Source organism: Amblyomma americanum, chromosome 10 (genome assembly GCF_052857255.1).
Source record: "Amblyomma americanum isolate KBUSLIRL-KWMA chromosome 10, ASM5285725v1, whole genome shotgun sequence".
NCBI lineage: Eukaryota > Metazoa > Arthropoda > Arachnida > Ixodida > Ixodidae > Amblyomma > Amblyomma americanum.
The window spans coordinates 35913294-35934884 of record NC_135506.1 but is presented as its reverse complement, the minus strand read 5'-3'; the positions used below and the strand labels follow the sequence as shown (position 1 = coordinate 35934884).

Here is a 21591-nt window from a genome sequence, read left to right as displayed (position 1 = left end):
ATCTAAGCGCACATATGTGCCAAATTTCAGGCACGTGCTGTCGTTGTAATAATATATCTGTCCACAAGTGTGAATGCTTGCTGGCTCGGTCGTCCTGGACTTACCTGTTTACTTGAAATATGCTAGCATTTTACACACAACGGAAAATATGAATTCAAAAAGTCGCCCGATCCCGCCCATAAACAGGAAATAGCAGCGCAATACAGATGTGATTTCAGTTTACTAGATGTGCTTTTTGAATTTAAATGAATACAAACAGCAGACATATATGTAGGCACCATTTAATGCGCAATGTTCATAGCACTGCGGCACCAGCATACAATAATGGCCACTTTTTTGTCTAGCTCTGTAAAATCTGAATAATTTCGGCCACCTGGGGATCTTTAACGTGCACTGACATCGCACAGCACACGGGCGCCTTAGCCTTCTGCCTCCACAAAAAATTGGTGGTGGTTTAGCGCTACAGGTGTCCAACGATATATGAAACAGATACTGTGCCATTTCCTTTCTCCCAAAACAAATTATTATTATTATTATTATTATTATTATTATTATTATTATTATTATTATTATTATTATTATTATTATTATGACATCGCACAGCACACGGGCGCCTTAGCGTTTCGCCTCCATCGAAATGCAGCCGCCGCGGTCGGGTTCGAACCCAGGAACTCCGGATCAGTAGCCGAGCGCGCAATCACTGTACAGCTTTCGCAGAAACTTCGTAGTTAAAGAAAAATTCGTCCTGGTGAATAATAATAATAATAATAATTGGTTTTGGGGGAAAGGAAATGGCGCAGTATCTGTCTCATATATCGTTGGACACCTGAACCGCGCCGTAAGGGAAGGGATAAAGGAGGGAATGAAAGAAGAAAGGAAGAGGTGCCGTAGTGGAGGGCTCCGGAATAATTTAGACCACCTGGGGATCTTTAACGTGCACTGACATCGCACAGCACACGGGCGCCTTAGCGTTTTTCCTCCATAAAAACGCAGCCGCCGCGGTCGGGTTCGAACCCGGGAACTCCGGATCAGTAGTCGAGCACCCTAACCACTGAGCCACCGCGGCGGGTCGTCCTGGTGATCAGGACGAATATTTCTTAAACAACGATGTTTCTGAGAAAGCTGTATAGCTTTCCTTTGTAGCCGTATGGCTGCGCTTGGGTGGCGGCCAATGAGTAATTACTCCCTTATTATAATAATTGTTTTTTTTTTTGGTGGAAAGGAAATGGCGCAGTATCTGTCTCATATATCGTTGGACACCTGAACCGCGCCGTAAGGGAAGGGATAAAGGTGGGAGTGAAAGAAGAAAGAGAGAAATAGGTGCCGTAGTGGAGGGCTCCGGAATAATTTCGACCACCTGGGGATCTTTAACGTGCACTGACATCGCACAGCACACGGGCGCCTTAGCGTTTTTCCTCCATAAAAACGCAGCCGCCGCGGTTGGGTTCGAACCCGGGAACTCCGGATCAGTAGTCGAGCGCCCTAACCACTGAGCCACCGCGGCGGGTTTACTCCCTTATTCAAAACGCAATTTCTGTGCAAAATTTTAACTCGAACAATTCATCGGTTTAGCTTAAAGAATAATTCTACGGCGCGTGCTTAATAGCGCAACAACTGTATGAACTAATTAACTTTGCTAAAGTCTACTAACTCCAGACGTCAGCGCCAGTTACTCCCTTAGCGGCCGGACGGGAGCTAATTGGAGCCTCACATCGCTGTCACGGCAACTGTATCCAGCAGGAAAAGCTTTTTTCTGGGCGGGTTTCGGTCTTTTCCGACGATACATTTTTAAACCACTGAGCAACTTCGCTTTCCCGATGCCTTAATTATATCACCTTACGCCATTATCGTCGATCGCCGTAGCCTCTTGCGTTAAGAGCGCTCAGTTCGTTCACCTCGATGCCGTCCGTTCTGACCGGCTGTGCGAATGAATTATTAATTTTTCTTCCAGTCACCAGGTGTACTGAAGTAGTAGAAACCGAAACTAACTGGAGCTTGCTAAGAACATAGCCTGTGCAAGAAGTTTCGCAGCGTTAGCAATGCAGTATCTGCCTGCGGTTTCCACTGCAAGTTATGGCATGCATCAATTGGTTAGTTCTGCATTGCAGTTGAGTGTGTTATGTGGTTTGTGCTTGCTAACTTTCCGTACACCGTTTCTCGTTTTTGAGCAATTGTTTTAAATTTTTTGCACGTTGCTCAATCTTGCTTGCGACACAGCCTTGAGCTGTGGCGCACTTGAACTCTTGAACGTGTTTGAATGTTATGGTCTTACAAAAAAACGCTGCTACGTGGAAAAAAAAATGCTTCTACCATTGTGTTTCGCCCCCTTTCTGTTTTATTTCGTTTTATTTACTACCTAGTGTTTCGTTCTACAGCACCAGTGATGTCTGGAATTGGCGGATTCAAAGCCGCTAGGAGCGCTGCAGTAGTTGTTCGGCTCTGATGAGCAGGAGCAGGAGTTGAGGGAGTGTCCACGATTTGGATTCTGTGCGGTGGACGGATTTCCGAAGATTAGTGTTTTATCCGAGTAGTCCGACGAGGAAAAACGAGGGTGCGCCCTCTTGTTGCGAAATAAGCCCAGTCAGCACCCATCAGCCCAACACCTGGTAAGTTGCGCGACCACAACGGCATCCTTCGCTGCTCCGGTGACAGCGTCCAAAACTTGCGGGTGCCAAGCTTTGCCACGGAAAAAGAGAAAGTATAAACCGTATGAGGCTTAGCTTCGGCCATGTTGCGATCGGCGACGCCCAAACGCATTTGCCCCCGTTGAAATTCTCGCTCGCTGCTGTCCGTTTCAGGCTTAAAAATGGTCGATAATGCGTGTTCTCTCCTGACGCGTCGACCTCGCCCCGAGTGGCGACCGTCCAATCGGGCAAGCCTCTCTCCGGCCGTGCGGAGCGGAGGACGCTGTTCCGTCACCATGGCCGGTCGGAAACCAAATTAGTAAACACTGCACGCCGATTTTCCACGGGGCGGTCCGTTTGACAGTGGCCGCGCTGCTCGCTTTCGAAATCTACGCGTGCTTTGAAGTGATGGGGGAATTTTCGCTACGCTTCGTTGCGTTTAGTGCGGCGCATTCTGTACGGGTGGTAGTACTACGCTCCCGCTACCTGTTAGATCGCCGCGCGCATTCCTCAAAGCCGGGCGCGGAATGTGCCACGAATGGGCGGCGGCATGCGACCAGTTTGCGAGCGGGCATCCGTTGGCACGTCGTCAGCGATTTGAATCGCACCGACTCGCCGCACTTTCGTTACTGGCGGCGAGCGCGATCGCAGTGTTCCCGATGCTTGCTGCGGGCTCTTGCGCGCGCATGGCCTTACGATGACCCAGAGGCGTGGCCCAAGCTTTCGCTCTTGGCGCCCGGGGCTCCCCCCTTACGAACCGTGCCAAGGAAAAGAGCAGGCGGGGCCACTCAATTTACGTTCATTCCAGAGGGCAGAAACGTGTTATTGCGATGTTTTGGTCAGCGACCGTCGTTCTTATCTGGCGCTTGCGCGAAGGCGCATCCGCCGATTATTTTAGTGCGCGCTGGAGCGTGACGCGATATTGCGGCCGTTGGACGCGACGCGACATGCGATGCGTTTGCTGAGGTGCAGGGGAAAATGGAAAGGGGAAAAGTGTGCTTCAGTAACGGGGTTTCGGGTCTCGACTGATGACGAAATCGAGACAAGAGTTCACGCGAGTCGTTTTTACAGAATCGCGATTACCTGCAGCGCGGCAGTTTTCGCATCGGGTTGCGTTTGGTTGTTTTTAAACTGTGCGGTCAGAACATGGGCATAGATTGCAGCCCCCTGCACTCGACGTGTACTCTGCTTGCGTGGAGCAGATTTTTAGAAAACTGCTTGCCGTGGGAGTAGTTTAGCGCACATGAAAATTAAGTTTCGTGATCGTTCCTTGTCACGTGAACGCATGGTCTATCATAATGGTGTTAATAATGATGCCAATTGCATTAAAAAAATATCGCAAAACTTGTGTACGTTGGAAAGGCGAATTTGGTGTTTCTTTAATTACACTTGTGGTTATTACAAAGTGATGTGCATGAGTCAATGTGCATGACAGCTGCTGGTGCCCTGGCCTTCAAAAAAAAATGCCGATTTTGATCTTGGGACAAATGCGCGGTCAAAGTACAGAAAGATGGCCTTGATGCTTGACAAATTAAAATCAGCTGAACACATGCGTGTGAGCCCAAAGGCACATAATTATCTGGCATTAAAATCAACCTAATGTGCAAACAGTTCTTAATGTGAGCAGTGTGCAGGGAAAAATGGAGACCCAATTTAGTTGTAGGCCGTGTTAACGAGAAGCATCAGTGCACAGGTAACTTAGGTGCTATCCTTTCTCTTATCAGTAGGTGATGAAGGTGTGCAGCATGTTAGCAGTGCTTGCATCCTGTTCCGTCAGCAGTAATGTGTTATGCTATAACCTTTAAAAGTTAATTATACTGTGTATATTGTATGTCGACATCTTAAGTGTTACCTCAGTTCTTTGCAAGAATTTAAACTGCCCTCTTTGTTTGAGAGCGTCTTTGGAACGTATGCAATTTTTATTTAACTTTATTATGTCTCTGTGCTTGTATTTACACAACTTACGAAGGGATATGAGCCTCTGCAAGTGCAGAGGGAGTAGGAGCAAACAGTTAAGTGTAGGTGACTTGTATTGCCAGTTAATATTGTTTTCATCTTGCCTGTGGCTGGTTATGTTTGTAACGAGACTTTATGTGCTTTTTCTTGTGCTTGTCATTTTAAATGAAGACTTGAAGTGTGCAGTCAAAGAAAGCTTTTGTCAAAAGTGGGTGGCGCATTTTCTTTGAGGAATAACAAAGTGTATTAAATTGGCCGTGGCTAGTGTGGTCGTTCTTTTTAAATTGTGACTGCTTATTTAATTTGTGTAAATTTTGCAGCTTCCTAGCTGCTGTAGTTAGAAATCTTGAGTTAGAAGAAACGAGGATAACAAGGGAAGCATAAAGTAAGAAAGTGTGTACAAAAATAGTCATACTTGATAGTGCTTCAAGGATTAGTAGGTACCAGGGATTTGCTAAGGCTTGTGCACTGTGGGTGCATGCAACTGATCACAGTTGCAAGGAGCAAGGCCACGGACAAGGGATAATCAGGTCAGGATTTGTGCTTTCAGTGATGAGCTGTTTGGTGGCCCTCTTAACCACAGCAAGTTTTCAGACTTGGAAATTTTGCGTGCTTCCAGTAGTTGCTAAGTTTATCAATTTTGACTACGGTTCTTATTGACTTCCTTACTTGTGAATGACAAGTACAGGGGATGCTGTATTTTTCAGCGCTAGCTCAAGCTGTGTAGAACACCTTTCACACAGTAATCTGGCAGCAGGCACCTTCCAGTGCTTGGGTACACTACAAGTAGTAGCGTCTGCGCAGGGACTGTTGCTGTGAAGGAATTTGAAGAGAGTGCTTGTCTCTTGTGTTTGCTCATGTTAGGCAGTGGCTATCCGAAACAAGGCTTCTGTGGAGATTGTGGGCTTTGGCGAGATAAAGGTGCTTCAAGTGCATACTGTTTGGCTGCACGTACTGGGAACTCCCAAAGAATTTGAGATAAGGTCTCTACGGCTTATAGCATAAGCGGAAGTGTGGGCTATTGTCATAGCTTCAATGTGTTCTGTGGACATCAGTGAGATAGGCGCCATTCTGAAGAACATTGTATGACCGAGCCTTATATAGTCATTGAGCTGTAAATATCCGTGTTTATTATTTGCAGTCACACCTAGTGGACTACATACACATATTGGCTATAGGCTAGTAGAGTGCTATACTTCATTTGCAAAAATTTTAAAGATGCATCCTGGCAAGTGAAGGAAATGCCTCATTTCTTATAAGTCAGGCCCGTGTTTAATTATGCATATGCCATGTGGGGCCCCGTTTATTCAACAACTATAAGAATTTTGAAAGCCAAGTGGCATGATCTGACATCTGCAATATGCTTCCTGCTATCTCTCAAACGCTATACCGGGCTGGAAACCGTTAAAGATCGAAAGGCAAAACCTAGGATTGAAATTGTTTCATTGTATGCATTATAACGAAACTGGTGTTGACAACAGTATCATTTGTGACCAACCTTAATTTCAAGATGATCTGACAACTCTGAAGAAGTTTATTGAATATTCCTGTAAAACTAAGTTTCAGTGGTTAATTTTCATTTTTCACCAAGCATGAGGAGACTGGAGTTGGCTATCTGATTAACAGCTCAGCATTTCCAACAAGTTATTACAGCATATTTTATCCCTTTGATTTTTCTTTGTGCATTTGTGATCACGTAGACTTGTATGTTTTCAGTTTTTTTTTTTTAAGAGTAGATTTTTGCGGGCCTCCTAGATCTTAACCTGCTTACAAGGTGTAAGCGGGTGAAATTTATTTGTATGTATTATATTATTATTCTCCTCTTTATGGTGATGTTTTTATAGCAATATAGTTACACTCCAGATAAATGAACAGAATAGGGGACACGCTGTGCTAAATATGTCAAGATATTTTGGGGAAGATTTTGTAGTAAACGTTGAGACTTTGGTCATGATATTAACGTCTTTGATATGTTAAAGCGCACAGCTTGCATCTCTTCGTGACGTTTGTTTTTGTTTGTTTTATTTTCTTTTCAGTGAGAAAATGCATTGCTTGACATTGCTTGACATTGAGACAGCATTGCTTGACATTGCTTGGAGCTTAACGGAGTTCCAGGCAGTGGTTGTTGGCTCTTAGAAGCTTGGTAGTGCAAAGGTTACGAACTAAATGCCACCTACAAAACTGCTCTCCGCATGAATTGTGCGGGGAGATTTCAGCAGTCATTAGAGAAGCACATGTTCAACATGTGGCTGATGCATTGCATTTCAAGCCTTGAACAATGGTATAGCTTGCAAGGCCAGCTCTGACAGGCGGTATGATGATGATTTATGCTCCAGTTATTGGGGCACAGCAAAAGTCTGTGTAGGTATCATTTTATGCTTATCAGCAGCAAGTGGGTTCGCAGTGCTGAGCACAGGAGGTTTTCGTGCTGTTTGTGTGTTGTGCACGTTTGTTGATCATCGTAAGCATGCCCATTCATAACTCCACTCAGGCATGTTTGAACTCGTGAATGCCTTCATGAGCACCCGGGAATATGGGTTTCAGTGAGTCTAAGTGGGTCCTAGCTTTTGTGAATTGTTGGTACGCCTCAGATTGATTGCCTGCGAATATATCAAGCCCTGGTGAGCTGTGACTCTAAATGCCTGCAACTGTGTGCCTTTCCTGGCTTCCATAGGGGGGCCACTTGAGCCATGGCTGAAGAGAAAGAGTCGCCCGAGGAGAATGGCCCTGCCGAATCGAGCCCGTCGAGCAAGTCTCGACGGTCGGGGATCCTGCGTGCTCGCTCCACAGCCGCCTGCCGTGTGCACCTGCTGGATGGCTCAGACTACGAGTGCCAGCTTGATGTGAGTGCTTCATTTCTTACGGCATTCCTCAGGCGTTGGAAGTCACACTCGTCTGGCCTGATGTTGCGTTGATTGCAATTTTAAATACTAGAGGGTGTTAGTTGTCCGTGAAACACATTTTGCGTCTTTTATGTGTGTTTTGAGCCTGACAACAGTCATTTTTGTCAAAATTCGCCCCAAAAATTGGGCGGTTTTGGTTCGTTTTTCGAGAATTAATTTGGTGGTTAAAGGGTTAGGAGTGTGCGTGAGGAAAAACTGTTCCAATTTTGTTATGAACTCTTATACTCACTGCTTTTCAGTGCTCAGCAACTTTTACAGATGAACCACTCTTAACATCTCGTAGTAATCGTGCCGGTCAGATTTTGTCTGAATGACGTTGTTGTGAAAGTGCATGCAGTGACGTGGCACAGAACTTGGGCACAGTTGCATACCTGGTTGGCTGCTGGCAGCTGTAAGACCCACTTCAGGGCCAAGATATGCAAGATAGGCTAGTCCTGAGCAGTGCTGAGTGACAATGTAGAATTTCTAGCAGAACTGATTGATCTAGGCTTAACAACCTGTGTGTTTTGACTAGTTTCAGAGCAGTAACAGACAAATGGCGCTTGCAGGTAGAATATGCTCAGTCATGCATTTGTATGGGCTTTTCAGTTGAGAGCTTGACAAAAATTTGCCTTGTCAGGAATCATGATTTGAAAGCATGAAATTCCAGTCACGGGCAAGGCCAGGGATGGTTAAAATGTGGCGGTACAGTCATAAAGTTTCCTCATTCTCACTAACTTGTCATCGGCGGGTCTAAACAGGTCCTGAAGTGTCTCATTCTAGTGGTCCTTTATTTTTTCAATGGCTGCACACTGTAATCTTTGTGAAGTTTTAAGTAAGCTCTGAGAACCCCTAGGCTCCAATATAACATACCTTTCTAATGGGTCAAGCCGCCGCTGTGGCTGAGTGGTTATGGCGCTCGGCTGCCGGCCCGAAAGACGCGAGTTCGATCCCGGCCGCGGCGGTCGAATTTCGATGGAGGCGAAATTCTAGAGGCCCGTGTGCTGTGTGATGTCAGTTCACGTAAAAGAACCCCAGGTGGTCGAAATTTCTGGAGCCCTTCACTACGGCGTCTCTCATAGCCTGAGTCGCTTTGGGACGTTAAAACCCCATAAACCAAACCTTTCTAATGGGTCAGTTATTTTTCTTGTGAAGAACATTGCCCCATTCAAGGGAACTTAGACATAGTTAAGAATTACAGGGATGTAGAAGCACGGGTATACATAGAAATTTATTTGAAAAAAACATTAAACAAATGACCGCATGACAAGTCATTAGTGTCTATTTGGCATGTCTTTTGTGCTCACAGAAATACTAAGAATTCCGAAAGATATGCCATTCAGAGATAAATAAGAGAGAACCATGAAAAAAAAAAAACAGGCCATCACAAAAGCCTTCAACATGCAGTTTTTGGTCTTGAAAGTCACATCAAACCCAGCTCTCTCTGCATGCATTGTGCACGAGCATCTTCTCTTGAAGTGTGGTAGTGGAGGCTGGATGGCTGCTCTCAAAATATGGAAATGTGATCTCTGTTCAGGTACTAGTCGGACGCAGTTGATGCACCACATTCAACAGGATGCGATGCTTGAGGTTTGATGCAGAATAGAGCCTTTTGCTGCTTCAGAACTTGTGTTGCATATTGCACCGCACGAAAGTGAAGCTGTCACTGAAAAAGATAATCTGAAAACTGTTACGTACTGAGAATTACTTTATTCCGCACGTAGTACACATAATGAACGTAGCCTTGTCGGAAATGGCGACCGCACACTGCCACTTGGCGCGAACACGCTGTCCATGTGACTGTCCCACACCAGGGCTCGCCAGGGATGTGGCGCCACCCATCGACACAGTGGGGAGCGTTCACGTGTAGTTCCAGACACTCCCACTACGCGGCTGCACCTGTCCGCATCCGAAGACCGAAACCCGAACTTAATCGCGGACACAACAAAACATGGCTGCTATATTTTTTTTCTCCTGTCTGCCCTTTTTGGTCCAATGACTTGCTTGCACGTTTTCTCGCCGCGAAGTGTACACTTCTTGAAGTAAGGGTGCGTGTTGTTTGTTCCTGCAGCGCAAAGCCCGTGGCGAACAACTTTTCGACCGTGTGTGCGAGTATCTCAACCTGCTCGAGCGGGACTACTTTGGCCTCACCTACAGGGATAACGAGGACCAGCGAGTGAGTTTTGGCGGTCATAAATAACTCAGTGCGAAGCGAGTAGTGCTGCTGTGCTACCACATACTTTGTGGTGTTGCGGGAGGTGGGAGCGTACGGAGTTTTTTTCATCTCGCTGTATACTTCTGGAAAAGCACAGTTGCCTCGAGCTGCTGTTTTGTTTGAAATGATCACAAAACTAAGTATAGTGCACAATGAACAACTGTAATTATTCTGTCATGTCGCCACATTCCTGTTGTCACAAACATGCTGCTCTTCCGATGTAAAAGAAATGTGCTTATCTAGGCTCTCCACCTGTGTCTATGGAGATACTTATGATAGGGCCAAGCGGGTGGGGTCGTAAACGTATGTTCGTTGTGCATGTGGCTGACCTGTTCTTATGTGACCTTTCTGGCATCTTTAAGAATTGATTTATGCAAGGAGTTTAGAATGAGTATTCTTGGAAATTGGGCCGAGTTTATCATTTTCTATCAAGTGTGCATTTAACAGTGCCCGATGTGTGACGTTTGTGCTCATTTAAGCAATGTGCTGTTATGCGGTAGTAGATGTATTCCATGCACAAGTTGGCATGCTCTGAACCAATGGCAGTGCTGGATATTTGTAGTGCAGTGGTACAGAGAAGAGGTGGCGTAAGGGAGGGTGATTTGAAGTTTTAGTAGACACGGGGCCTTTTTGTCATTGCTTTGTCAAAGATAAAAGAAATGAAGAAAATGAAGGGGCGAAAGCATCACGTACTCACTTGCCATGAGTTCGGAGGGGGGCCACGTTGTCAGGAATGGTTCTTTTCAGGAGGAAGGGCTTGATAAATTTTTGTATTGACCGCCACTGCCCCTCGCCTACTTTTGGTGCCATCACTGGTCTGAACTTCATGAGCTGATGATAAAATGAAGGCTTCTCATCTTCAGAAGTGCACATGGTGACAGTTTCATTTTCAGTTCTCATTAAACTTGTGGTGCTGCTGTTACCATGGTGAACTGCGCTGGGGATATTGCTAGGAAGCAAGTAACGAGCTTTCTGGAGAATATATTTAGTATTTTTTATGTATTTATTTATTATTTATTTACTTTTACCTGCCTGTCTGCTCTCCAATCTGACTGAGTTCACATTTATTATTGTTGTTAGTATTCTTAGTACTTGCCGTGATGGCTCGATGGCTTTGGTGTTTCGTTACTGATCCCTAAGTTGCGGATTCAATCCTGTCCGCGGTATCCATATTTCGATGAAGCTGGATCATGAAAAGCCCATGTGCTATGCAATGTCAGTGCACATTAAAAAACCCCTGGTGGTCTAAATCAATCCAAAGAAGTCGCTACAGCATCCCTTGCAGTCCATCTGTTGCTTTCGAGTGTTAAACTGTACAGTTTGTGATTTTTATTCTCTTTAGTGCCGAATATAAACTGTGACCATTAAACAAAATGATGGTTTATGTCGTATTCAAGATGACGTGACATCTTTTTGTTCATTGTTTATGACCTGCTGTTCAATTGACAGGTGCCTAGCTACGTGTGCTGGTGTCATCGGGCCGAAAAGAGGGCTGTGGTCTATTTCTGTGCACAGTGCTGTAAACACATGAAATGAAATGGCATGGTCAGTGATCTGCTTGAAGAAACCCTGCACTTTGCATTTGCTTTTCGGTGTTTCTCAGTTACGTGTTGCATCCAGTACATTTTTCACACCACATTACAAGCATTCTCGTTATTGCCACCCTGTGCAGAATTGGATCAACTTGGAAAAGAGTCTCTCAAAGCAGATGAAACGTGAGTAACAATTTTCAATATAGCTCTATTTTTCTTCTCTTTCTCAGTGTGTCTGTTTTGGTTTTGACTGCTACTTATTTCATTAATTTTCTGGCACCGTAATTCTCCCTGCAGGTCGGCCCTGGGAGATGTCTTTCGAGGTGAAATTCTACCCCCCTGACCCATCTCAGCTGCAAGAGGACATTACGAGGCAAGTTGGTCACGTTTATGCTAGTGTAGTATTCATACAGCGGAAGCATGTTGGTGTTATGAGTTAGGCACCGCAATGGCCGTAGCCAGAAACAAGAACAGTGGAAGGCTTGAAAAATCCAATCAGACTTTACATTGGTTCCAGTGATGTTTTTGAATGACAGCTGTTCTTTTTACTGAGTTTTCTGGTGCCATCACAGATTTTTCTGATGTTCTGAATGGCAAAGTCAGGCTGATAGCCTGCAAAGCAGGAAATTGGTACATTAAACGAGAAAAACCACTGAGAGCAGGTGTACAGCAGGTGTAGTAGGCATAGGTGTGTGATTCATTGATAAGCCCTGATGTGATCATCAGAGTTCCTTTCTGTGACTCCAACTAGTGGTAAGCTGCTGACTTGGCAAAGCATTTTATGCATATGCTTACTTTTGGTGGCAAGATAATGTTGCATTTTTGGTGCATGGAAAGAAAAGTTCTATTATAGAAGACTACTTATGCATAACTGTTTATAGTTCCGCTGGCAATGTGTCCCTATGAACGTTTTTGTTGCTAAAGCTTGGGTGACTTGAGGGCAGAGATTGTCTTCTCTATTGTGAACTGGGCAGCGAGGCATGAATGTAGCAACAGATACTGGAGTTCAGGATAGGAGATGTGGTTGATACCTGGTACGGCAGGCTACAAGGCAGCTTTTTTTTCTTCACTTGGTCATTTGCAGGTACCAGCTCTGCCTGCAGATACGGGATGACATCCTGTCGGGGAAGTGAGTATTCCAGCAGGAACGTGCGATCTGCCAAAACTAGGACTGATTTTCTATTGCTCTGGTTTATGCGTGCAAGTGGCTGCGTGTGTGAAGGAGCCTGAGGTTGAGCGTTAATGGGCGCTCTTGGTGCGGTCCCTGCACACAGGCTCCCCTGCTCCTTCGTGACACACGCGCTGCTGGGGTCGTACCTGGTGCAAGCAGAGCTGGGCGACTTTGACCCCGAGGACCACGGCCGCAACTACCTGTCTGAGTTCCGCTTCGCGCCCAACCAAACCCCTGAGCTAGAGGACAAGGTCATGGAGCTTCACAAGCAGCACAAGTGAGTCTGTTGGGCCGGTCTGCTGTCGTTTATAAGTGCGGTTATGCTACCGCGTTGGTCTTCTGAATCCAATGTTTCACCATGGACCATTTGTAATGGGTAGGAAATAGGGAAGGTCCCAGAAATTGTTAATTTGGAATTGTCTTGCTGTGCAAGCCGTTCTCATCAGAAATCCAGCTTTTACGAGGGTTAAAAAAAAATTTAAAAGGTGCACAGGAAGGGTGTGAAGCTTGAGGCAGTAAGGTTGTTTGGAAAGTCAAGTTGTTTTTTGTGCTGTTTTTTTGCCAAGCAGCTCAACTCGAGGTCATAAATGGGTGGCATGTAGGGCTGCACTAAATTTGTGGGAAATTAGATTTTATGAAGCATGCTGCATGCAGAAGTGGGGTGGTGATAAGCGGGTGAATGTATATCACTCATCTTGCCCATTTTACGGACATTTCGCGTGCATGCTTTCTTCGTCTTCACTCCACGTACCATCTGTTGCAAAAGTTTACAGTCCACCACGTTGTTTGGGTGAGCAGTGCAGTGTACTCCTAACTTTTGCAACTGAGGGTGCATGGCGGTCATCATATTGTTGTCAAGAAATGCTTTTCTCGCCGAGTTGTCTGACTTCTCGCAAATCTGTGGCCGCAGTAACATCGCAGGGCTGAGTGGAAGAAGATACTGCAGGGATATTTGGTGCTCATGCGCCACTGTAGCTTAGCCACGGCTCGTGCTTGAATGTTTGCTTACCCGTTCCATCTGAAATTTGTCTACTGTTCGCTCTGTATGTCTTATTCACAAACACCTAGTACTGCCACTTGGGACAAGCCGTCAGTACATGTGTTGACGACTGTGGCTCAGTTCAAATGTGACAGAAATGGCAGAATGCTCAGCTTATATATAGATTACCAGACATGTTATGAGCTTAAGATCAAGGCGCTGGCATGAGCGCCAGTAATGATGAAATCTATTTTAGGACCCTTGCCTTGCTCTTTGCAGCAGTGCTGTGCAATTAGTTTTTTTTTTTTTTGCCTTTCTGCAGACATTGAATTCCTGAGCAAACATTAAAATCTTGGTTCCCCCTCTTGAAATGTATTCGCTCCGACTCAAGCACATTTTTTTTTTTTACAGCGAGGGCTTTGGTGTAGACGTCTACACAGCAAAGGAGTGTCACAGGATGTTGGAGAGGAGGAGGAGCAGGAAAGGAGAAGGGCGTAGAGGGATAGAAGAGGGTAGTGGGATAGCGGTCATGCTGTGGTCTGTTTGCGATGTGTTGCTTCCTTTTCCTGATGCCGTTTTCATCTGACATGCAGCATAGCATAGCTGCTATCACTGGGCTCTCACGTTGCACAGCATGATGTGTGCATTTGCGATTTTTTTTGTGCATTTGCTTGCTTTTCCTAAACTGTTTTCTGTACTCTTCTACTGCACTGCCATTGTCTCCCTAGTGCAGAGTAGCACATCGGCAGTTTTTATATATGTGCCGGCAAAGTTTTCTCCACCTCTAAACGAGCCTTTTCTCTCTCTCTTGCCTGTGCCCAAGGGGCCAGACCCCCGCCGAGGCCGAGCTGCACTACCTGGAGAATGCCAAGAAGCTGGCTATGTACGGGGTGGACCTGCACCAGGCACGGGACTCCGAAGGGGTGGACATCACCCTCGGGGTTTGTGCCTCGGGCCTGCTAGTGTACCGCGACCGGCTGCGCATCAACCGCTTCGCCTGGCCTAAGATCCTCAAGATCTCTTACAAGCGCAACAACTTCTACATCAAGATCCGACCGGGGGAGGTGCGTCTTCTTCCCCATCTCTCCCTCCTCCTCTCCTGGCCCCCCTTTCTGCCCTGTTCTGGGATATGGGAAACAGTGATGGCCGAGAGCCTTTGGGGGATTTTTCTGTCCCTGTGTGTGAAGCCTCTGAGTAGCAAGTGTAACTAGCTTACTGGGTCAGCGGACACCTCAGTCACCCTTTGAGGCATGTGGCAGTGGTGTCCGTCTGTAGAAGTTCCATGCTTTCGCCAATATTTCAAACTTAGCAATGCTCAACTGCCAGCCATTTGTTTTTTTTTTCCGTGGAATTCGATGGTGGCCTGAAAAACCTAACAGGGGGCATCATCAGCTTCAGAAAAGTTGTGACAAAAGGAATGGTGACTGTGGTAGACTGCAATTGCAGTGAAAACTGCAATGTATAACAATTCTCTATATATGTACGCTGGCCTAATTGGTGTTTGCAATACTTACTGGTAGTGCAATATTTTTTGTGCCTGCCCATTAATAAATGTCAGTACGCATCCGATTCACATGATTGTACAAATAAATGTTTGGTTTTCTGCACATTTAGCTGCGCATCATTTAATTCGAACCACAGGTAATTCAGATTGGTTCTGCATGTCCAGGTGAGCTCAGATAAAGGGTGTTGACTGCTTCCCTGCTTTGAAATGTCTAAATTGAATCCTTGTCAAAAGTAGAGCACTAACAGCTTGACGATCAGAGTGCCATCTTTTGCGAACTAAGTGAAGTGCCGCTTTGTACGGCTACTGCTTCCTTTGACAAGTGTTTCACCATCTTAATGATTGACGGCATCATTGTTCTTTTCCATGCAAAGCTGTGCATTGTACTTGCAGTTAACAGCTTATTTAAATTGTCTCGTACGAGCCAGTTAGATCCTTTCCTCTACTGTTCGTACAGGTGATAACTCACTGCGAGATACCACATCTTGAAATTTGAGTGTAAAGTAAGTACTATAACCAGCCGTTCAGTCTGGACAAGCATTCGTACTTTTGTCTCTCAGTGGTGCAGCAACTTGTAATGTCAGCATTGATGTTTGCTAGTAGTGTTCTGTCTTACCTGTGAGCAGAATGATCGACCCTCTAATTGACGTGTGGGACTACGCATCTCTCTTCTTGTTACTCTGCTCTTTACAGTTTGAACAATTTGAGAGCACCATAGGTTTCAAGCTGGCCAACCACCGAGCAGCCAAGCGGCTTTGGAAAGTTTGCGTGGAGCACCACACGTTCTTCAGGTGTGTGCGTATAGTATCTCCAGACAGCCATTGTTGCTTCTGAGTATGGCTGAGCTTGGAGAACACCTTCTTCGACACTCTGATGGCTGAAATTTAAAAAAAAAGGTTTCTGGGCTTGTGGCAATTTTTTCACATGCCGCTCGACTAGGGAATGCTCCGTCTCCGTCTTGCGTTAGCATTTTTCGGCAACCATGTGTTTGCATCGTTTTTATAAATTGCTTTCTTATTTGTTAAAATATGTTTTGTGTACCCCCTCCACTGTAAAGTTCAGACGAGGCACTGTGGGTAATTAATGAATTGATAATGACCGGCGTTGGCTGTCTAATCAATACATAGACCAGCGTGTTTTTGGCGGAGCATAGAAACCTGTGGTCAGTATGTAACTGTAGCTGTGAGAGCCATCATTTCCTCAGCCATTGGTGGTAAGTAGACATCTATGCAAAGAAGTTCATATGTGCTTCACCTAAACTTTACCTTGGCTGTGTGCATTGTTGTTGGGGCATCTTTGTAGAGATTATTACTGCATCCTTTTTCCAAACTCATTGTGGCAATTTCTTCATGGGAATGTCAGCTATGGTGTGCATGACTGCAGCATGCCTTTGTGATGGTGCTTGAAGGAGGTTCCAGTACTTGTCGGTTGGCTAACCAACATTTTCCTTCAATGCTGTTACTACAGTGAACTATAGAATAGTCAGTATAGTGGGCACGTCCCCAGCGGCATCGCTAGGTGCAGCCACCTTCACGAGAGTCCGATTACAGTGCCACCAGAAATGCGTAGATTACCGTGGCGTTCGAGCAGTCGTATTTTTCTGCCTAAAGCTCTGTCGGAGTACTGGCTCTGCAATCGAAAAGAAGTATTTCATTGTTTTTTTGTACCAGGCACACGATGCAACGCAAGTCATAAATTCTGTTTGCGGATGAACTCGGAACTCCATTTGGGTAACAGCAGCGCTGTCGCTACGTTTGCTACTGGCAGGGACAAGCGCCCATGGGCAGTCTCTCCTGCGCGCTACACTGTCTCTTCTGAAACACTGTGCTGATACTGTGACGATGTGTAGCGAATTTCATGCAGCCGTGATCATCCAGACACTTATTTGTTGCTTAGGGTGAGAGGCTGCACTGCAAGGCGTTTCGCCACAGACAGTGGTCCCCTCAACAGGTGTCGTCAGGCTGTCTTTAGTGTAGACAAATGTTTAGAAGCAGGAAAGCCCCTATTTCCTTAAAAGGCTGCTAGGTCTAAAGTCACGTGGTTGACGTTCCTTTCTTCGTTTTGGCAGGCTCATGTCTCCCGAGCCAGCTGTGAAGCCCCGCCTGTTCCTGCCCCGGTTTGGCTCCAGATTCCGCTACTCGGGCCGGACACAGTACCAGACACGGCAAGCAAGCGCCCGCATCGACCGCCCGCCACCCCACTTCGAGCGGACGCGCAGTAACAAGCGCTTCTCCTCACAGAGTGAGCGTCTCCTCTCTTTGTGTTGTTAATATTGGAGTGTAGGGTAAGGTGTGAGCTGCTGCCTTTATGTATTCAAAGCCACTCTGTAAACTTCCACCTCTTAAATAAACCTTAAAAAAACTTGAAAAAAAACTTAAAAATACTGGCTCAGCTTTAAGAGTTTAGTTCCCCAATCTTGGTGGCCCAATTTTATTCATGCATGTTTGGTGTCTAAAGCAATTAAGAGAGATGGGAAAAGAAGTAGAATCTCTGTTTAGCTATTGCAGCACTAACACCTCTTTGTCTCACTGCTGTTCTGAATTCAGTCGTCACCTTGTTCGAAATGAATCATCAAGTGTGATTTGATGGAGCAATGAGTTTAGATAACACTGATGTATAATTCATTGACTTGCGTAGCACTTTCTTGTAGCACCCCGTTTCTCCTGGCTCCTTTTGTCAAGTACAACCGCAACTTTCGCACCCAAATGCACATCCGAAGTTTGCGTTTTGGCTAAAAAAATGGCATCAGAATGCGTCTCTGGTTGTGTTGAAAATGCTGCAATTGAAACAAGAGTGTTCTCATTGATGTACCGTATTTACACGATTGTAAGCCGACCTATTTTTCAAAATTTGAAAATCTGAAGTGATGGGGGGTGTAAACTTTAAAATCGAAACCAAAGCATCGCACCATAAATAAAGGTGAGACAAATCAGATATCAGGCATGCTACAGCATGGTTGCATTCTTGCTGCGCGGCTCCGTCGCATCGCTCTTGGTGCTGGCCTTGGGCAGCTGCTGTGTCAACGCACAGAATTGGCATCCCCACCCCACGGGAGGCGGCCGATGGAGGCTGTCGATAAGCAGCAAACTGGCACCAGCCCACTTCTCGCACGTGGCCGCAGATTGCATCGGCTGATAAGCGGCGGCGGTCCAATAATGCATTTGCGTTCAAGTCTCAGTAGGCGTCGTCCAAGTTTTTTTTTTGTTTACTTTCAACCGCACGCTCGGCGCTCAAGGGAACGCCGACAGTTGATGGAAGGGCCGCTGTTCCAATTGCGGTGGCACCCCCACTCCGAACCGCAGCGGCAGCGGGGAGTGCCGGTAGCTGACGGAAGAGCCGACGCCGCTCACGCGTAGTTTCTCTTTGGCTCTGACGCATTCGACTGCTTCCGGCCGCGTTTCACAAGTCTTTAATGACCAGAGGTGGTGAAAACAGCAATAGCTGTCGCCCTGGCGTCCGATTTTTTACATGACACCACTTTACTGCGAGGAAGTCACCCAGCCGGCATTTAATCTGCCGCCACCACATGCTGCAGTGCTATGCGGTGAAGCCAACTTAACTAGCGTTAGCCACTCAGTTTTTTGCAGCCTCCGCGTTCGCAGCAAGTGGCTTCGAAACGGTGCTAAAATTATGGATAAAGTCTCTCTCACTTGCCGTTCTTTCGCTGACAAAATTTAACTTCTCCATCACGAGTTTTCTTGGCAACATATTATATTACGAATTTTGGCTATATTGAACTATTTTCCGATTATTTACCAGTTCATTATAACAAGGTTTTACTCTAGTGAGATTGGCGGAGGGGTAAAGAAGTAGTAGGTGCTGGGAACATATATGGATGTTTGAGGATATGCTGGGAATGTCAGGGAAGAGCTTGACTTGAGCCGTGGGCGTTGGCTTTGGGCGTTCTTTGGTCTACAGCTGCTTTTTCTCTTTCCCTGTCTTCCTTTTCGGCGCAGCCCTGACGTACCCGGTACGGCCGGCAGTCCAGGAAGAGAGCAAGCGGCACACACTAACCGGGGCTCTGCGGCGTTCACCCAGCGAGGAGGGTGCAGCAACTGACGTGCCGAGGCTGTCGGCCAAGGCTGCCGCTGCGCAGCATCCGTCTAGCCCTGCGGCCGAGGCGCCGCCAAAGAAGGAGACGAAGGTGACTGTTCATTGGTGTCTGTTGCTGTTGGATGGTCCGAACAATAGAAAAGAAAAATGTGGTAGAATAGGCTGGGAGCACAGGTGTTGTCTCGCAGAGACATACTGAGTTGTTGTATCTTGAAATCTGAATGCACTGTGCAGACCTGCTCCATTGAAATGCAAAAATGTGTCCACGCACAAAGATTCCACTGCATGTTAAGAAACCCCATGTGGCTGAAATTAATCCAGAGCCCTTGTTGACGGTGGACCTCCTAGCCCACATTGTTATGATTAATCCAGTTATTACTTATTATTCCAATGGCTCAGTTCACTGCCCTGTCATAGGTGCGTGCTGAGAATGTGTGAATCCTCTCAGGAATGTGTAAGGCCACCACAAAATGCAGTGAACAGAAAAATAATGACAAGGGGTAGGTGGAATGCCCCCATCCCTATTTTTTGATGAAATCTAATCAAACTTTTACTACGTATGTCAGTTACTGCCATCACTACTGTGTTGAGATTTCATGCACTCTCCAGATCAAGGAAGCCGCGCAAAACATCTTGAGTTGTCGCAATGCCAACTGCACTTGTTAAGGTGGCTACCAACAGTGCCGTCTGTGCCCTACTCTTAAGTGCCTAAAACAAAATGAAACAGCCTCACTGACAAACGGAAGTGCTTTCAGTCACTCGACCATGCGGCGAATCATGCCTTCGAATGTTGGAAGCCATTTTCAGCCTTGAACCATACTGTGTGTCAGCCACTATGTGAGGAAATGGGGTAGATAGTGTGAAAGGATTGGATTGCGGATTATCTGAAGAGTAAATGTTTCATATCTGCGACTGCCAGGAGGCTGACTGATTTATGTCGCGAGGGAGATAATCCTCAGCTGCATCTTTGCATAAGAGATAGATCACATTGGGTGCATGGTGCATGTGCAGAGGACCATTCCGGTGGGTGGTGTGGCTGTCATGCTGCCCATCGATTCCAAGAAGGACCAGCGCCTCAGCCAGGAAGGGAAGTCGCCCGAGGACGCCGACAAGAGCCCACTCCACGAGGACGGGGTCAGTGGCTGCACTTTCCATCCTTTTTTTTTTTTTTTGCCAGGTGCTTGCTCATTGTGTTGATGTGCTCGTACGGCAGTAACAGTCATTATGAGCCATTGCTCATGTGTTGATGTGCTCGTACGGCAGTAACAGTCATCATCAGCCATTGCTCATTTTGCATTGTCAGGATGGGTGGGGCCATGGGGCACCTCCTTTGCCTATTTCCACACTTTTAGATGTGTGCAAGAGTAGCTCATGTGGCAATAGCTGTCGCAGGGTGCTTCACAGTTTATGTACGAGACCTTGAAGTTCTGTACACTGTTGCAGTTTGGGAAGTTTTCGTTGGGCTCGAAGTTTTTTACCGCTGTATTGTTTAATTTGGTAGCAGCTTGATTTGTCATTGTCGCAACATTGTGAGCCCCTTGGGTTCCTTCTTTTTGAGGTTAACTTTTATTGAGGCTGTTCAAAAAAGCTGCGCATTTCATGTTGGAAAGGCGAGGCCCCTCTTTCTTTTAATTGTGGTTTGTGTGTTTTTAATTGAGGTAGTTGAAGTGATATCCAGGGCAACAGTGAGTTCTTGTTGTGCAGTTACAGGTTAGAACTTCTTGCCTTGATGTCGTGTTGCATATCGAGTGGTAATGGTCTGTGAGAGTGTCAGTTTGGAAAAGTAGTCGGTTGCTAGAGGGCCTTGTTTGTCTTTTTAAGTCGCATTATGAAAACAAAAAACAATGTTTGGCATGCTACCAAATCTTCCCTGTGGCACCTGTGTGCTCCCGTCTCCCTTGGTTTTCCTCGGTAAGTACAGAACTGTTTCAGTTACGGTGAAGGTGGTCAACAGAGGGAAGAGGCTGACTTCTCTGCAATAGCTTTCTGCTTGCCTATATGTTTCCCTGGTGATTGCGTTGAAATCGCTGAGGTGTTGGTGTGTGCTTCACAGACGTCTTTTGCGCTGCGTCACATTTCTCCTGGCATCAATAATGCAGTTGTTCTCCAGGTCAAGTGTTTCAGTTGCGTCTTGGTTTCTGAAGACATAGCTGGCACCTCCTTTAACGGACTCATAGGAGGATGTGCTGTGATAGAGCTCTCACCATGCTCACTCTAATCGACCTTTGACTTCCTTCACCTCCTGACCTTGACCTCTGAAAGCTCCCTCTTGCTGTGACACAAACTCAGCCTGTTTTGGATGTGTTTGCGACTAGAGCTTTCGCTGATTGGTCATTTTGCTGCATGCGAAACGAGACTGCACGATGCATGCCAGTAAAAATGAGAGCACATTGTAAAAATAATGCCCTCTCTCAAGGCTATCTATGCCTTTCGCTCACTTACTGACATCTTGCTTTTGCAACAAAATAGTTTCTTAGTAGTGTCCTTGCTTGACTGTCTCTTGACATACTGGGAAATAAATAGATGCATTGTTTGCAGTGTGCTTAGTGAGACCCATAAAATATATTTCGATGGGGAGACTGATGGAGATGACGCAGGGGTAGTGAGAAAAAGCTTGAAGCACTGAGCTGAAGCCATTCTTCAAATGATGTGATGTGCCCACGGTTAAAGCTTTG

General features: G+C 46.1%; 1 protein-coding gene across 2 annotated transcripts in view; it reads left to right on the top strand.

Moving 5' to 3' along the window:
• The first annotated feature begins 2413 nt into the window (after positions 1–2413).
• Positions 2414–21591, top strand: part of cora (erythrocyte membrane protein band 4.1 like coracle) — a 33125-nt gene continuing 13947 nt past the window's right edge. The window contains exons 1-12 of one of the 2 annotated variants that reach the window (XM_077642082.1): positions 2414–2606; positions 7255–7423; positions 9534–9638; positions 11350–11392; positions 11507–11582; positions 12294–12338; positions 12484–12657; positions 14183–14423; positions 15557–15654; positions 16932–17104; positions 18820–19007; positions 19928–20050. In XM_077642082.1, coding sequence (XP_077498208.1) covers positions 7271–7423; positions 9534–9638; positions 11350–11392; positions 11507–11582; positions 12294–12338; positions 12484–12657; positions 14183–14423; positions 15557–15654; positions 16932–17104; positions 18820–19007; positions 19928–20050 — 1419 coding nt within the window. In that variant the 5' untranslated portion in view covers positions 2414–2606; positions 7255–7270. The remainder of the gene's footprint in view (positions 2607–7254; positions 7424–9533; positions 9639–11349; positions 11393–11506; positions 11583–12293; positions 12339–12483; positions 12658–14182; positions 14424–15556; positions 15655–16931; positions 17105–18819; positions 19008–19927; positions 20051–21591) is intronic. The other variant, XM_077642083.1, reaches the window with a different exon arrangement.